We start from the raw sequence: 19452 nt of genomic DNA on the forward strand, positions 1-19452 counted from the left end.
TTTTATAGAGTTGTATAATATGAAAGTAGAAATAATTGCTGCATCAAATTCCGGAGGTGAGAAATTCCTAATAGGCAGGAACTATAGACTCCAGATGACTTGATAGTTTTTTTTAACATCTGTATAACTGTCTTATGAGGACAGGTTGTATTTGCTTTATGTGATTGTTTATTTCAAGGTAAGAAGGAATGAGGAAATAGTCTAAAACAGAAAAATCTTGATGGACTAGGCTACATACATTTTTAAAGCTGTTCCAGGTGTATTTTTTTTTTTTTACAGGAAAACATCCATGAATTTCATTAAATCTAAAAGTATTATTAGAAAAACTGGAGTCTTTCTCTTGTTTTTGAAGGAACACATACTAAAATCTTTTCAGTAACATACACACACATTGTCCAAAACCTCAACCTCCAAGTTCATTGAAAGAAGGTGAGAAGCATGGAGTAAAAAGGAATGAATGACAAGAAGAATGACGCTAACAAAACTTTTGAAGAGATAATACTGCATATTATATTTGAAACCTATTTTACTGCAATACTTGTACACAGTCTCTTAGAAAAGAAAAAGCGTTTATAAAAGACGGTTGATTTAGTTACCAAAAAACTATTTGGTAAATTATTTCTTACAGAAAAAAATAAAAAAACTACATAAATAAACTCCTTCAGCTTAAGTTTATATTCAAAATGATTTATAGTCTGCAATTTCTTCCAAAGGTCATCACCTTCAAAAATACTAGCCACAAGAGAGAAAACCAACTCAATAAAATGAGTATTTCATTTTTCTTTCTTCTGTTTATGTAGATACTTCCTCCATTTATATGGAACCCATTTATAACAAAGCCTTACATTGTGAGGATTTTTATGAGTTCTTGAGCTTTCTTTCTTTTTTATCTTTTTATGCATCAGCAAAGTAACTGGCAGATTCTTTAATAAAATATATTATCTACATTAATATTTATAAGCCTATGAATTGGATGTTTAAATAAACATTCACCAACTTATGCCACTTCTCTTGTTTTAGATGTTAAATCACACTTACATTGTCTGGGAAGTCAGCCTTTAGTTCAGCGACACTTTGACACCAATATGCAGCTGTTTTTTCACTGATGAGCTCAATATTCAGAAAGGAGCTCTGTCCAGGGCCATACAAGGGGCCAGAGGTGATCCCCCGGATGATTCTGGGTGAAACATTTGTCACAATGTCCTGATAAAAGAGTAAAGATATTAGTTCTCCTTTCAACTAGAAAATCTATGATGTTTATTATAGGCACAGTAATAATGACAATATTTTAACAAGTTCTTTTTCTCATTTTTGTATGAGTTTTAACAATCTTAAATTACACTAGAAATTATGATACTTCTAAATGCAAAGGTAAAATAAAATCTTTATTAATTTAGTTAGATTACTTCCTGAAATTGTAGTGTTATCATAGTAAAAAAAAGTGCATTTAAAATCATTAATACTCATTTTTGGTATACTTTTTTTTGTTTACAATTTAAAAAATACTAATACGATAGGTAGAATGTAAAACTACCACTTGTTTATTTAATCTTGTATCTTCAAAGTCTCCAATCAAAGTTCATATTTTCAAAGAAAAAATATGTCATTTCTCTAAAAATTAATTCCAGTGTAAATCAGCCAAGGAATAACAATGTGTATTAAATTGGCTCATCAAACTGTAACACATATTCTGACACACTAATTGGATCAAATTACCTATAGAATGTAACCATATATTCACATTTAGTGAGAAGAAAGTCTTCTCAAGACTGAAATGAGGATATCAATAACTTCCTGATACATATAAACAGTAAACAGTAAAATTAACTTGCTTGTTAAAGGTAATTAACAATCCACAACTGCTTCTAAAGCTGTATTAACAAAGAAGTATAACAGTCTTCTATTCCTTACAACTAAAAAGAAACGAAGAAAAAATATTTCTTTTGCCAACTCCCAATTAAAATTAATTTTGAATAAAGGTCATTTAGTTAAGGATTTATCAGAATTAGTCTTTTAAGTACCCTTCCCCACTATCTTGTCACTTTTAGTGAGATAACATGAACCCCCATTAGTATATAGCAATTAAGGTCAATTTACATATTTTAATTAAGAACCACCCCATATAAAACAATTAGCGTAATAGGAATACTAACTGGATTTCATAACATTTGGACGTTTTTCCAACTAGATAGACAGGAAACCTTAATTAGCATTAATTAGTGCTGATCTGCATATGTTTGATAAGGCATACCCTTGCCACAAAAGATTATTTATTCCTGAATCTGCCAAATGCTACAGTTGCAGAGGATAAAAGGACTTTTCTTCACATTGCATGCTAATTTCTGGTAATTTACATTCACTTTTACATTCGAATTAGTATATTATAAAATAAAGGGTATAAATGTTACAATAAGCCTCCTTAAATATGTACATTTTAACTTATAGGAATCATGCCAGCTAATTTTTTACTAATTAAGCCATCCCATCTCTATTGTATTTGTGCACAACATTACCAGCTTTACTTTGATTTGCTACTGAGAATCCATGTTACACAGTCTTAGTGGGTAGAATGACAAATGGAATCTCTCCAGGAAGCTCAAGGCTACCTAATCAACTTTCTGTCTTGACAAATGCTCAAATGTGTGCTCTCTAGCCCTACAGGTAGCTCTGAACAGCTCACCACTTAGCTATTCATGTGCTGCCTTGGCCTGAGAAGAAACAAATGTTAGAAATGCTTTTCTCCAATGAAACAGTTTTTCTTCTTTATTCTGATTTTGAAGAAAGCCTTAAGATTCTCCTTTTCTTCTGTTCTACCCACTACATTTAAATACTTTTGATCTTAATGGACTCATCTTAGGGAACTATACAAGAGTACTTGACCATGTCATGGTCATGGAGGACATAAGTAAAGTCCCCTCAAGGCACTAAGCCATGTGACCTATCACCAGGAATAGCTCTACAAATGATGAGGCTCTGGGTGTAAATGATCACTTTGCAATTAGTTGGTCTAGAAACAATAGCTTCTGCTTCTTCGACAAAACCAATTCATGCAAGGCAAGAGATATAGCTCAGCAGCACAGCACCCACATGGCACGTTTGAAGCTGTGAGTTCAACTCCCAGTACAAAACAAAACAATATTCATGTGTTAGCCGAATCCCTACTCTTGCCCATTTTTTACTTTTCAGATTTTATATTTCAATCCCTTTGAGAAGCTTTTCTGATCTCTTCAACTTCTAGTTTTAAAAGGTCTCTATGATTCATGCTTCTGTAATACATTATCAAACCTTTCTCAGTCAGCACTCATCACATTTCACTGTACTTGTCTATGTTCTTGGCTCTTACTTTCCAATGAAGATTCATAAAAACCTATCTTGTTTCCTAATACATGCCCAATTGCTAACCTGACCCTTAGTATATACACAGATAACATTTTTGAAGGAGGCAAACCCTCTAGCACTTTCAATTACAAACAGCTAGCAGCGGCACATGTGCCATAGGTCATGTCTTGAGGTATACCAAACAAAAGTATTTATTGGCTGGCCCTATTCTGCTATACAACAGACTTGTGGTTAGGGTTAATGTTCAAATTCTAGGTCCAAAGACTCTGTTTAGATCTTTTCATGTTAGCTTATTGCTCTACAGTTAAGATTCTTACTTATTTCCTCCTTATGTCTTAGAGATTTCTCATGCAGCTTAATCCATCCTCTTTTCCTTACCATGGCTAAATTCTGTACTATAGCTGTGTGCTACAGAGGTTGCCTGCAACATCCCACCCTACCCCAACCGACCTGCACAGCAGGAAGCACACTCAAACTTCACACTATCAGTCTCAGATCTTCACTATTGGTAGCCCCCAAAGGTTGGGAATATCTGATCTGCAGAATCCAAGTAGATGGGGACCATCCAGATAGAACACAATGTCTAGGAATCATAATCCAATCCATAGCCATCTTGGGTATTTCTTAGCTGATGAACTTATCTGAACCTTTACCAACTGCAGGTATATCTCCTGTCTTTGTTCTATATTAAGATCAAGTCATCACAGTATGTAAAGTAAATAAATGTATTTATGCACGATAATATATTATATATTATGTTATATTACTATAATATATAAATTTAACCTATACTGACTAAAGAAAACACACATGGTCTAGTAATTCTAAGCCATACTCTATTTAGAGCAACCTCTAAATAACAATTAGGCCAGCAACACACAGTAATCAAAGGGTTCAATAAGTCAACAATATTTGTGCACAATCAAGAAAATGTTTCTTCCTCAAAATATTCTTCTTTAGTGACATCTTAAAATTTAAATTCCTACAACTGAGCATTTTTCCTTTTTGTTAATATTGAAGTTGTTTTCTTTTTCTCTTTCACAAGCCTGCATTAAGTTGTAAATAACCATGGTAGGGTATTCAATGATGTCTTTAGCCAAAAAAATGAACAGAAAGTATAAGGAAAATCAAAAGGAAATTTGATCTACTTCATAATAGTGAAGGGTCACTTTGTATTCATTTGTTGAAAGAAATGTCACTTTAAAAAGCTTAGTTTTTTCTTTCGTTAATCCCAACAAAGGTAAAAGAACTTTTAATTGCCTCCATCATTGATAGCAGCTGTGTAAGACTGTAAATTATCAGGAAGTCAATTACTAACTCCTTGAAAAAACTGAATTTTCTGAATTCAACTGCAGTGACAAAATTTTATAATAAATCAGTAAGAGAAGTTTTTATTCCAGATTTTCTTTCCCAAATTGAGTAGTGCAGCATTTATTACCATTTTGCCAAAAACTTCCTGTATTTATCTGAGACATTTTTAGGATTTTTAAATTAAGTGAAAGATGAATGAAAATATAGATATAACCAATTATCTTTGGTTATATAATTAGAATTAGAGTTTCAATAATTGGCTAATAACTTACTAAAACATTTGACTGGGGAATACTGGAATTTGAGCATGATTTTGTAAGAGAATATTTTGTGTTAATATTTAATAGCTAAGTCATATTAGTATTGCTTAAAGGAGTTAATATAACAAAATAAACATTCAAGAACAGTTACACTAGATAAGTTTATTCTCTATAATAAAGAAGATAAAAGATAAATGCTATATCTCTAGCCTTTGTTACATTAACAATGTTCATATTTTTAAAGGTAAATGTTTATAGAGAAGGAAGTATTAGGTGATATTTCTGCTTTATTTGCTAGGGTATCTACTATTATAACCTTGACCTTACTTGAATGGATAATGTTGATTTTTTAGCATTAGTGAAGAGATTTAAGTGGTAAGCAGACTGATCATATTTGTTTGTTTAAGTTCATTTACTTGACCTCTCTTTTTTGAAAAAAATTTATTATGTTTCCATAGTTACTACTGAGTTGAGACACAAATATATTGAATAGATAATTTTGTGTTTGCATGCTATGCCAGGATCACCTTGTTACAGAATGTATAGAAAATGTATACACATATACATTGGGATATATATATATATATATATATATATATATATATATGCAAGCAGTATCATGCTCAGAGATTATAAAAACAATTGGGATTCAACAAATTTGAATGAAAATGTAAACAATAATTTTTAGAGTGAATCACGATACACATATCAAAAGAAATTGATTTTATAAACATATTGTTGAGTAAAAAGGGCAATTATAGATTTTTTTAAAATAGGGTCTTACTGTGCAGTTCAGGCTTGTCTTGAGCTCACTTTGTAGCTCGGTGTGCCTCAAACTCACAACAATCTTCCTGCCTCAGTCTCCCAAGTGCTGGGATTACAGGGGTACACCACCATGCCCACTAATCATAGAAAATTAAATGAAATGTGACAAGCAAACAAAACAATATATTGTTTAGTGAAATACACTACTGTGTTAAAGTCATAAATACAAGAATAGAAATCAACAAAGAATTATTCAGGAGACATGTTACATCTTAGAATAGGTAGAAGCAGCACAAAAAGTTGGGGCTGGTGGAACAACGAAAGTTTTGTAAAAGTTAATGATATGTACTTCTAAAGATTTATTCTCAGACTCCACAAATGACAGTGGAATGAGAAATCTATTTACTGAGCTGTGGGTTAGTATAATGGATGCTGTTTAAACTACAGAAGAAATTATATCTATTTATCTGGAAACCTATAACTTTAATCTAAGGGCCATTTGTTTTTCATCTGAATTTCTAAGGTTCTACTGCGAGATTTTGTTTCTGTTGAAAAAAATGTTTTTACTATTTGGTTTTATAAACTAGGATTTCAAAATTAGTAAGGTACTATATAGGAAAATCTGTCTTCTAAAACGATGCTTTCTATGCAAGTATGATCTATTAATATATTCCATAAAAAGGACAATCACTTTGCAAAGAAGCAAACAAACAAAAAATATATTGCTGCAAAACATATTTTAACATTATAAATTTGCCTTGCTTCTATACGAGGACTACCAAAAAATAAAATCCAACATTGGCCCAATTTCTAGTATAAATTCACATTTACAAAAGAATCTTCTAATATTGTATTTACTTTATAAAATAAGTATATTAATATTTTATTGCTTCTCAAAATAATCAGATAATAATCTGTAATTTTATTTTTTGAGAAACAAACTGATAAACATGGATATTTGTTCTGAATAAACGACTTTTCCATTATACTTTTTTTACATAAAGATAAAACTCAAAACCTTTCGCAGTGATCAAATTTACCCATATATATAGGGAACATTTACCTACATGGAAAATACAGTAATCAAGAATAGCAGTGCTATGCTACAAATATAAGACAGATTATCCAGGAAGTGTACAATTAGAACTACATAAGACATATATTATATATTTGTATTATAAATCTTTCACATAAAGCATGTTTGATCCTCACCACTCTGTCATGCTGCTAATGTAAAAGAGATTTAGAGAAATTAAACTGATTTATCCAGAGTTAGGTATATTTAAGTAATATAAATAACAACAGTGAAATTAGAGACCAACATTTCCTGTATGCAACAGCATTAGAACATACATTTCTTGCAAGTAATAGAAATTAACTTGAATAAGTTAAAAGTTTTTTAAAAAGTGTAGTGTTTTTATGGGAAAGAAGTTATTTTATACAAAAAGCAAGGGAAAAGTAAATTATAACTAACATTAGGAACATTTCACTCTGCTTTTATTTGAATATAGTTCTACTCTTTTCTTTCTCTTCAGATGTCTCTGTCTCATAGTACATGACAGCCAAATGACAAGCTCCATGTTTATAAATTATTAGTGTAACCACCCCCAAAACTTGTAATCTTTTAGGTAAAAGTTTAACTCTTAGTCACAGAGACTTTTATAGTCTTAATTTGCATTAGACATTTTTCCTTTGCTTAATTAACTGAGTGTAGGAGGACAGAATTAATTGGGAAACACTTAGATGCTTAAATGGACAAATAAGGAAAAACTGAGTGTTGGACAAATAATATTATAGAAATTAAGTATACTGGCATTAGTCCATGTAAATTCATAATAGAAAATTTTAAAAATGTATTATATGAACACAGATATGATATACTTATCTATAAGCAAGGCTGAAAAACAAATAAAATAATAATTTAATACAATTCCAACTCCTCATAATCTTGACAAGTAAACCACGATAATACATTTCCTATACTTGTGGCTTAGCTTCTCACAAAATAAAAATTCTAAGACCTCTGTGAAGTATTCTCATGTTTTAGATTAAATAGAAAATTCCATAATTCCAATGTATCAGTATCCTGAAACAGGTCCCCCAAAATGGCATGGTACATTCTCAATATCAGAGTTAAGCTAGATCAAACTGACTGAATGCACTCAATCTATGAAAGGAGGTAGAATAGTAAAAACCCTAGGAAGACCAAAACAACAACAACAACAAAAGAATTGTGTTTTACAATGAAAAGGAAAGCAATTTATGACTTGATAAGGTTTAAAGAGGGCAGTCATGAATGCAAACCAACTATTGTGAGAGTCTATTACACACCAAGGAAGGAATTTTACTCCACGATCTCCAGGTCTTTGGCTATATGTCTTACCCTTGCCAGACAGGGTCAGGCATCTAAAGATGTGGTGTCATATACTGTAGAAATATAGAGATTGATTTTATAATATTTATGTTTAACTGGTAAAATACTTGGCCACAGACTTACGTTGCTTTATGTCTTTCCTATTTGGTCTTTTACAAAGAGCTCATTACTTTTTAAAGTAGCCTTGAAACGACATTTTTTTTGTTTGTTTTACGAACTCCCCTCTCTAAGTGAAAAACTACAGCTATATTCAAGAAGTTGTAGCATAGTAAGTGATACAGCACATGTTTGACGTATGGTATTTGACAAACAAGCATTTATTAAATCATCTATTCACTGTATTAAGAAATAGTCAATACAGAAGATGTTAAGAGAAGTCAGGTGACTGACTGTAGTCTCTGGGTCACAACAGGGTAATAAACTAGAAATGATGATGGTACAATTGCATGGAGTTAGGTTAGACTGCAACTGAAAGGGTTTTGGCCCAGGCCGGATACTGTAGCCAGTAAAGCCAGGAAGCTCCTATCTCTCCCCCACCCTTAGGAATTACCTCTGGTGCCAAACTAAGACCAATGGGCTACCTGTGCATCCCTAATGCCCCCTTAGGTTCCACCCCAGGCCAAGGCTACTTATGTGCCTCACTCCACGTGTTCCACAGAGAGATCACCGGCCCTGGGTTGGAGATGCCACGCCCCAGGGGGTCGGGGGTGCCTCTCCCCGCATTCCCAAAATAAAGGTTATTTATATTTTATACTTCTTATCTTTTCAGCCAGTCCTCTTCCTCCTTCCCCCACAGTTCTATCAGCAACATGTTTTAAGGAATTCATACTTTTTTTTCTGCAGGCTTTGAGACTCTATTGTGCTCCATCAATCAAGTTATTAATACCAAAGTTCACAGTAGCTGTGCATTCATAGAGGTAAGTTGTACAAAGAAAGATGAAGAGCTCTTTCAGTGCTGATATCAGATGGATTAGAACATGATTATTCAACAGACAGACTGATTAAATTATTGGGATCACTGTTCAGGTAAGAGATTTTTGGATACACTCTGCCAAACTGTAATTAACTTAAAAATTTCTGTTAGCCTGCTTATTAAGATGATCATGTGATATGTTTTGAAGTAATCTTTGAAGGCCCAAAACTGCAGCTTTGAAGGTATAAGTATGAGTCAGTTCTAATAATAATTACTTATCTTCAAGAATAAGAACAGAATTTTCAGTAAAATTGGTAAACCCTTTTAAAAACTTTAGTTTTTATAAAATCTACATGAACTCTGATTCTACTGTAGAAGCCTCTATAAATGACATGGCTATTATTCAAGGGGCCATCTAAAACAGTAAGACAGAAATTTTCCATTTGTGAAAAGTCCAAGGTACTCTAGAGCCTAAGTTCCAGTGGTTTGAAACACTTGGATTACAGGCATGGTCAAGGTACATTCATGAGAACAGACAGTTCACAAGCCTGTACTTAAAAGACAGGACCAACAAAGTGATATTTGTGAACTGGAAACTGACAACAGGATGATGGTGCAGTGTGTACTTGCTTCAGATGTGACTATGGATGAAAAACAAGTAAGTCTCTCCTAAAATTAAAACTAGTTTAAACCTCAAAGCCCCATGTAAAACATTTTGTTTCAGAGTGGATCCTGATCATGGGGTCCCTTGATAACAAGTAGAAGCAAAGCCAAATCCTCTCTGGAGCAATGTACTTTATTCCCAGTTTTCAAAAGAATATCATAAATAAATTTCAAAGTAAAGTGAGTCTGCAACAGAAGAAAAACATGAACAATATGAGGGAAAAAAAGACTTCAGAGGTGAGAACCAGCAGGAAGAGAAAGCTACAAAATCAGTAACACCCAAAATATGCATATATTGGTTAGAACAGATATAGTGAAGAGTTAAAACATTTAGGAAACCCCCTCTTGCCTTGTCACACGGTCAGAACAACCAGATGTTTTGGCCTGATAGGAAAGTTGTGGTCCAATGTCCCCAAAAATAAGAGCACCGTGAACTATCGACCCTGCCAGACAGGATATGAGTTTTCAAAAACATCAAGGCACCTGCAGCGGATAGCTCACCCACCAATAAGCAAATGACACGACCCCTATTAACCAATGCCATCTGCTTCTGTAACTGACACTTGCTTTGCGGTTTTCGGCTTTATATACTCTGCACTCCCCTACCCGGGTATTCTCCCCACCGGAGTGTGGTCGGGGAGTCCCACACATGTGCGGATAATAAAACCCCTTGATTTTTCATGAGAGCTGGTTCCTTGGGGTCTTCTTTGCGATGGTGATCTTACAGTAGAAAAGTTTAATATTTTTAAAATTAAATGAGATTAATGTACAAGCAACTTGAAACTTACATATACTCCAAGTACAATCAATATTTTGGAAAAATGTAATTGGAGAAAAGAATCTCAATAGCATGAGATGAACCATAAATTATAAATAATCTAATTAGTTGAAGAAAATTAGGGAACTTCACATTATGTCTGGTAAATTTACCTCTGAGGCAACTTACATAAATGTAATGCTAAAGAGATTAAGAAACATGAAACAAAAAGGGAAAAGGAAGAATCTAATGAGACTTCATAAGAGGATAATGGGGAATATTGGAAGAGGCAATGTTTCAATCGACATTATCAGAGATTTAATAGAGTTGATTAAAGCCACCAACACTCTGATGTCAACCACCAAGAAAGAAACTGATTTTAATTAATATCTAAATACCTTATTGTAAACAAAGCATTAAAAAGAGAGAGGGGGAGACTCAATAAGTAACTGGGAAAAAATACTTACACATGAAAGGTACATTAATGGCAATTCTTTTAGTGTCACTGTATTATAGACAGCTAATATTGCAGGCATTCAGAAAGGGTTAGGCCTTTGAAGGAGTAAGTGCAAAAGATAAAACCACATTACAACTGTGGATAGATGCATATTCGTTAAAGGTCAGGCCTCAGGACAATTTTGAAATGACTACACTTGCATGCCTCTAGGAGGGATAAACAATAATGAACATCAACCATGAAAGGGTTTTGGCCCAGGCCAGTAAAGCCAAGGAGCTCCTATCTCTCCCACCCTTAGGAATCTACCTCTGGCGCCAAACAAAGCCCAATGGGCTACTTGTGCATCCCTAATGCCCCCTTAGCTTCCACCCCAAGCAGAAGCTACTTATGTGCCTCACTCCGCGTGTTCCACGGAGAGATCGCCGACCTGGGGATAAAGATGCTGCACCCCAGGGGGTCGGGGTGTCTCTCCCCACATTCTCAAAATAAGGTCATTTATATTTCATACTTCTTATCTTTCCAGCCACCGCCGTTCCCCCACAGTTCTATCAAATCATAGGGGAGAGGGACCCTGATCCCTTTCAAGAAAGGCCCTTGTTCTTTCCATTTATACTTGTGATTATATTCGTTTCTCCATTAGATCAATATTACCTAAGTCGTTATACTTACAATCTCATTAACTGCCCATAGTTTTACTCTACCTGAGGCTCATCTCACAACTCTGTACATCTCACAACTTTGTGTTTTTGCTCTGCAAACCTTTCTTTGAGAAGCAGTCTCAGGGGCAACTCACTTTTTGTGTCTCCTCCTGTCCCTTTCAGACAGGACCAGTGTTACCCTCAGTAAGTATTTCCCATTCTTAATCTTCATTCTTAGATTTTGGGAACCATAAACTCTGTGTATGAGATACCTACCAGGATGAAACTCATATTTCCCTTGCTTTATTTCGAGGTCCTGATATCATTCCTGTAACAATTGGATGTCAGAAAAAAATAAAATATTTTATATGAAGACAAAAATGTTAACTAAGAAATGCTGTACACTAGCAAAAAGAGCTTCGTTATGTTTGTGTTATGCCTAAAGTTATAAGACCAAAGCACCTGTAACCCCCATACTGCTCTCTGTGCTTATTTTTTTCTGGGTGACCTAATTGATATGTTAATCAGTGATACCCTTTGAAAAGAATTGTAAATCCCTGGGAACCTGAACTAATTGATATGTTAACCATTGCTGCCCTCTGCAAACAACAGATGTTATCGAAAATTGAGCACTAAAATAAGTTGACAAAGAATTGTTAATTCCTGCTAGACTTCTCTGTCCTCTGCAAAGGGAAACAAAGGTCTTCCTCATTCCTTAGCAGATTTCCTGATCCACGCCCATAACCCCTTACTTTGTAAACTGTGCTTTCCACAAAAAAGTCTGGAAAGTTTTGAGGGAGACACACAGCTTTTGCAAACTCCAATTACTCTGTGTCGTTGGGCCCAGGATAAAATAAATCAGTGCTGCTTTTTAAAAAAAAAACATGTCTTGCCCCATTTTTGGACTCAAGTTTGGGGGCTCTGGGGGGCTCATTTGTGGATTACAACAGAATCATTTACTTTGAAAAAAGTGTAATTCAAAAATAAGAATAAAACATAGACACTTCAAAGAGACAGTGAATAAATAGTATATAGCTGATAAAACAAATGAATTAATATTAACTTATTAGTATGAGTATGAATAAAGTGAAAGGGTTTTGCCCCAGACAGGACACTATAGCCAGGAAAGCCTCAACTGGAAGCCGGAAACCCCTATCTCCCCCACCCCTGGGAATTTACCTATGGCATGAAACCTAGGACCAATGGGCTACCCCTGCATCCCTGATGCCCCCTTAGGTTCCACGCCAAATGAGGCTACTTATGTGCCTCACTCCACGTGTTCCGCTGGAGAGATCTGGACTCCAGTGGTGGTGGGGGGGTGTCAGTCATCTCTCTCCGTGTTCTCAGAATAAAGGCCGCTTTTTGTTTTATACTTCTCATCTTTTGGAAATATTTTTCATCTTTTGGAAATAATCCTATCACAAAGCAAATTGCATAATTATAATACCTATGATTATATTTCATGATGTGCAAAATTGAATGTGTCTTAAAAATATGCTTTAGTCATAGCTTGTAAAAAACAAGCAAAGGAAATAAAACAGTTAGCATAAAATCTAAGAATCACCTCCAGAGGGAACAGAAAGGGAGCTTCTGAGGACAGGAACTGAGAGAATCCACGGTATAGGAATACTTTGATTTTTTTTTTTTTTTTTTTGGCTTTTTCGTTTTTATCGGTACCAGGGATTGAACTCACGACTGCCTGCTTTCAAGGCCGGCGCTTATGCCGCTGAGCTAAATCCCCAGCCCCAGGAATACTTTGATTTAGATCTTATTTTGAACATGTGAGAGAAAATTTATTCAATTTTATATCTTAAGTTCTATAGCTATATTAAGTATATTGATTTTAGGGTATAATATATTTAATAGTTTTTTTTTTTTTAAGTAAAACAAAGTGGTCAAGCAAAAAAAATGAAAGAAAGCAAATCTACACATGCAGGATTCTGGAATCAGCAATCTGCATCTTCAGTACTATATATTTTATGTCAACAGCCATGCCCCCTTTGAAACGTAATTTTGCACAATGTTTTAGAAAGTATATTTATCCTAGTCATTTGTTTAACAAAATAAGAATCTATGACATGCTAAACACCATTCTCAGTCCCTACTAAGAGTAAAACTTAATTTATCTATGTAACTATAATACATACAGCATGAAAACATTTCAGATTAGAGATATTACCAACTGAAACTCTTGACACGAATTTACAATTTAGAGATAATTTCTAAGACATACTAAAATCATTTCAGGCAACACATACTTTATTTTTGGCTATTTTAGGAATCCTTTCCACCAATATCCTCTCACTAAAATTGGAGAACCTAATAAGTGAGAAAAAAAGTTTGTTTCTTTGAAATCATTTAGCTAATGAAAAATTATTCATTTGAGCATATGTATATATGTTCCTAAATGTAATCTGGGAGCTATGAAATGTATTAATTCAAAAAATAAAGTTTAGTCTGTGATTTCATATTCTAATACCACAACTCAATATCACTCTTTCATATATTAGGCCATAAAGATTCCTGTATTATAATTACAAAATACTATTTTAAAAATGTATTATGTCCTACAGCACTTAGCCTTGACAAACAATTACTGGATCACATTCAACTGAATACAAAAAGCAATCTTTATCACAAGGTTAAAATTAGCCTTGGAACAATAAATGCTTTCAAAGCTATTCTAAACTCCAAATTGCTTTGCATCAGCCTCTTTTGAGGAAATGCAAACAAGTAAACTGAAGGACACAAGTAAACTGAAGGACATTTGAAAAACTTCCTGTCCTTGTCCTCTAAATTTTGTCAAGATTTGTTAGTCCCACAGAGAACAATCATATCACCATTTAAAGTGATCAATTTGACCTCAGAAAGACAAGTTTTACAAATTAAAAAAAAAAAAAAAAAAGAAAAAGAAACAAAACAAATAACCAGAAAAACAAAGAATGCTGAGAATTCTGATCTTTAGATTCTAGTATTCACACTTTTCAGGTATTGTTACAGGGGGGAAAATCAAGTGGCAAAAGTATTTGCTTCAAGGAAGAACTATTACAAAGTAAATGAATTTGTTATTTGGTTCAAACCCAATATCCTGAGAGATACAGTTTTTTGTGCACTCATCTGAGAAAAGACTGTATTACATTAGAATTTCATCATTCAAGTTATATAATAAATTACTTGAATAATGACAGCGATCATTTCTGAAAAAGGTATAATCAAAAGCATCACAAAAAAGAGGTGGGCTAATGGAAAAACAATTCAATAGATTCAAAAATTAGATGTTCTTCCAGGATGACCTAAAAAATTAGTTTTGCTAGAAAGTTTTACTCCAAATCTTCCAATCACTTGTTATAATACCATCTTGAGAGCCTACCACTATCTAGGAAATCATCAGCTGGGAAGAAGGAACAAAATGATGATCAGCTATAATCATAGTGACTTTAATTTATTCAAAATTAATTTAGTAGCGTCAATAACAACAATAACTATATTTAAATAGCAAATAATTTAGTCACTAGACAGCCATCTAGATGCCAAGATTAATAAAATCATTTTCCAAATGATAGCTTACATCTGAATGTGCTCTACAATTATCCTCTGTGATTTCACACATAAAGAAAAATATAACATTCACAAAAATTCTATTAAATGAGTGAACATTTGCTAGAGTTTTCTCTGGGTTTGGAAATAAATGTGTAGTCATAGGGCCAAACCAATCTTGCAGAAAGATTAAAAAAAAATCTTGTCGTGATTCACAATGCACATGAGCATGTTAAAAGCTTTGATATATATAGTATTAATTTACCTGGATCTATAACCCATGCTCTAAAAAACTGATTGGATTCTTATTTGTAAAATACTATCTATTTTCTATAAGACATCATGTTTTATAGAAAACAGATTATGATATATTCATATAAATTAGTGGCCTCCAAAATTTTTTGATGGTATATATACTTCATCAACAAAACAAAAACTTTTGACTCTGCATTGCTAGTAAAAAATTTATAGAAATACAATTCAGAAAAAAGAGGGAAGAATAATATAGGTATTTTCCCACTTCCTTACAGTACCCTAATACTTTATGGATTTCTGAACACAAGGGACCAAAGAGCACTAAGAAAGATCTGTCTGAGGTCTAAAAAGAAGAGATATATCCAGAAATAAGGCTAGGAATCTGATATGAACAGCAAGAGCAGACATCAAGAAATATCTAATGTAAAAGTCATAATAAGTATTTAAGGAGGCAACATGCTATCACAATTACTCAAATGTCCATGCTCTTAAGAAAGTACAGAAAAAAAAATCAATAACCATGTTTTTTTCAATGAAAAGTTATAAACAGTAAAATTTGAATTCAATATGTATGTTTGTATTTATGTATGTATATGCATAAACTAGCTGTTTTTCTTTATTGCTATTTACTTAAATTTCAAATATAAATTATAAGAATTATTCTTTTTAAATTTTTTTCACCAGTTATTTATGGTGTGCTCTAAATGTTTTTATCCCCTCAGACCCAGAAACTGATGTGATGATGATACTGAAAAGTGATTCAGTCGTGAGTGTACAGGCTCCTGAGTGGGATTAGTGTTGTTATAAGAGGCCTAAAGAAGAGCCTGCACCCTCATACAATGTGAAGACATGGCTAAAAGGGCTAGAAGTCACTGTCTATAAACTGGAAAACCATCTTTTACAAACATCAAACCTGCCAGTGTTAACATTTTGGACCTGCCAAGCTCTATACCTGTTAGAAATATATTTCTGTGATGTAAAATTAACCATGTTATACTGTCTTCTTAAGCCAGTATAAATGGTGTAAGACAATTTAAAATCATTTTTGTCTTATAGCCTGCTCAATAGCAGTTGCATTTGGCACATAGACAACAGTTTTCAAAACTTGTCTCAAGAAAGAAGACAGATTAAGAAGAAAGCCAAGGATGGCTGTAGACAATGGGTTCAGGCACCACTGTGCTTTTCCTACTAGGCTGTAAGAGCAATGGGTGAATGACTAGTAAGGATGGTTGTGCTTCTTCAGATCAGTAAGTAATAAGTCTTGAATTGTTTGATAACAAGTAGTAATTAAAAATAGATATTTAATCATGGCATAACTCATTTCTAAAAACAAATCTATTGAGTAAGACAGTTCAAAATCTTTGAAAACTGATGGTTAATTTGATTGGTTTTCAGGAAACTCTAAAAATGGCCATGGCTGGCTCCATGTTTTTTACAGGCTTCTGTGGACGCTGAAGCACACTAATGTTTATCAGCAAGAATTACTTTTACATAATAGTATGAGGAAACTACTTTTAATATATTAACCTCAACCTCATTAAAAACAAAATGTAGTGCTTATATCTGTAATGTTTAAAAGAATTGCATATAATTATTTCAAATTTATGTGAAGATCATATAAACATCATAGATCTCCAAACCCTCTTGTTTGACAAATCTAAAAGCAATAAAACCCTACGGTTCTGACTGCCAAAAGCTAAAGGATGAGTAATTTATGTACTGCAGGCCTACTGAAATACAACTTGTCTTCTAAAATAGCCCTAAGGGAAGTTAAAATTGAAAAGAAAAAGACAAAGAAATAAAAAGCCACTGTTTCCTCAGCAAGTTTTTTTCAGTTATAATAAATTTTAAACAAATAGTATTATTATTAGTAATTTTTCTGATTGAAAAAATAAAATATCTTATTATGAAGCCACTGTTTAATACTAGCAATAGAGAAGGTTAAAATTCATTCATTAACATAATGATAAATTTTTGTTTCTGTAATAAAATTAAATTCTACTAAAGACCTACAACTTAGATTGTAGATAATAACCAAAGCATCATATTATGACCTTATAATTGGATTATGATGTTTTGGACCAATTTTTTAATGAGAGTAATTTCAAAGTAATCTTATTTCTTTCTTGGAATTGTTATAAATCTAATATATAGAGAAATGTGGAAAATTCCAAGTAGCATAGCAACAGCAAGGTGTCTGTTTACTTAGATAAAATGGAGAATGCAGTCTGGCAAGGGTAAGTGATTTTGTATTCAAATTGAATGGGATATAATATAATATATAAATAATATAGTTTGAAAGGGCTCTTCCCTTAAGAAAATCATGTTCATTTTTTTCACAAATAACTGATGGATAACTATATAGACCTTAATAGGCAGAAGATCATATTGATTTAATGTACTATTTAGTTATTGAGAGGAAGTAGAATAAAGTATTCCAGTGGACTGAGAGACCCAATCAAGAGATATGGGTCAATACCAGTTATTCCAATTTAATTTCTCTATTTCTTCTGGATATTTGGAGTCATCGTCTTTTAATATCCATCAAGAGGCATACTAGCATTATTGGTTAAAAAAAGAATGGAGTCATATTACCTGGGTTCATATACTGCTTCTGTCGTATTATTAATTATGTTACCCAGACAAGTAGTGACCCTTTTTTTTTTTCACATTCCCATCAGTACAATGAATACAATTAGAGATAATACCTCAAAAAGTAATTGTTTTAAGCATAAAATAATGAAAAGAAAGTATATTTACTTCAAATAAGGTAAAACAAGGGATATGTGAAATGTTTAGATTAGTAGCACAGTATAGATACTTACACAGTATGATTTTATAGTCTGCTGTGTATTAAGTGTTTTTCACACTACAGATACACCATTGCTATGACTTGTATCTTGATGTCCCTTTAAAGCCTCATTAGAAGGGGCCCTTGGGAGGTGTAACACAGAGATTAAGACTGTTTCTAGATTAGCCCATTGATTGATTTAGCATAATTCTAGGTGTGAATAATGGGAAGGCCATTCTGGATGTGGTGGCGACATCCATTAGATTCCTAGCATGTATGAAGTAAAAGAGAAAGGAAAGCTTCCTGTTGCTGCTTTCTGCCTACCTTTCTACCTTTCTCCACTGTGATGACCTTTCCCATGCCACCCAGTCTTGAAGCCAGCTGATTATGGACTAAAACCTTCACAAACTATGAGCCAAACTAAATATTTCTTCCCTTAACTGGTGGGCATTGGGTATTTTGTCTCAGCAATGAGAAAAGTAACTAAGACAATCAAGTATAGTGAACTACTGATATGTGTTTTATCTTTGGTGAATTCATGTTGGATATTGGGATAGATGAACATAACTCCAAGTCACATATCTTCAAGACACTAGAGAATGCAATCTAGGAGGTTTTTTGTATATTAATTTGCTGCAGCTGCACATGGTAGTACTACAACTGAATGCACAAAAATATTTTAAGATTTCTAAAATAGTTCTCTTGAAAGCATATCACACTGCTTGACTTGATAAAATGAAAGGATTTGAGCTGGATAGTGTAAGTGCTACAATGTGGAAAAAGTCAAATCTGTATATATTTTAAAAACAATGTTTGAACAGAGCTCAAGAGGCCTATTTCACTGACCTAAGTTGCATAAGGAGATCAATAGTTTCCCCCAAATTGCAAATCACGTAGTCTTTATCTGCAGTATGTTTTACAGTAGCTTATCAGGAGATTATAAAGATGAAGTGAAGTTCCTAGAATAGAGTAATAAAAAAACAAGCAAACAAACAATACTTTTGTAAGAGAGGGACACCAAATAGGTTACATGCAGAATCAAGATCAAAAGAGCTATGGATGCACTGGAGCAGTGGCCTTAATCTAACAACATAACATGAAAAAATGATTATATTCTGGGTCCAAAATCCCACATGAACACAAATAACAAAGAAGAGTTAGAGTTTATCAGTTGAAAAGCTTAGTAAAATACTATGGAACTTTTAATTGATATAGATCAAAAGATGCAAGGGAGTGACACAAAAAAAACTAATGAACAGAATGATAAGTTAACATTAGGAAAAGGAATGCTATCTCAGAGTTGTTCAAATCACTGACTTCAGTTTGGGCAAATTAGAACATATTCAATAAAAAAATTCAGAAAAAAATTAGACACATTATTTGAAGAATAGT

At 33.2% G+C, this 19452-nt stretch overlaps 1 protein-coding gene across 4 annotated transcripts in view; it reads right to left on the reverse strand.

The window, feature by feature from the left end:
- Dpyd (dihydropyrimidine dehydrogenase) overlaps positions 1–19452 on the reverse strand; it is an 816845-nt gene that overhangs the window by 340456 nt on the left and 456937 nt on the right. For all 4 annotated transcript variants that reach the window (XM_003478953.5, XM_063254705.1, XM_063254712.1 and 1 more), the window contains one exon: positions 1039–1203. In XM_003478953.5, coding sequence (XP_003479001.2) covers positions 1039–1203 — 165 coding nt within the window. The remainder of the gene's footprint in view (positions 1–1038; positions 1204–19452) is intronic.

This window comes from Cavia porcellus, unplaced genomic scaffold (assembly GCF_034190915.1).
Source record: "Cavia porcellus strain 051 isolate PalLab524CR breed Dunkin Hartley unplaced genomic scaffold, mCavPor4.1 scaffold_1, whole genome shotgun sequence".
NCBI classification, from domain to species: domain Eukaryota; kingdom Metazoa; phylum Chordata; class Mammalia; order Rodentia; family Caviidae; genus Cavia; species Cavia porcellus.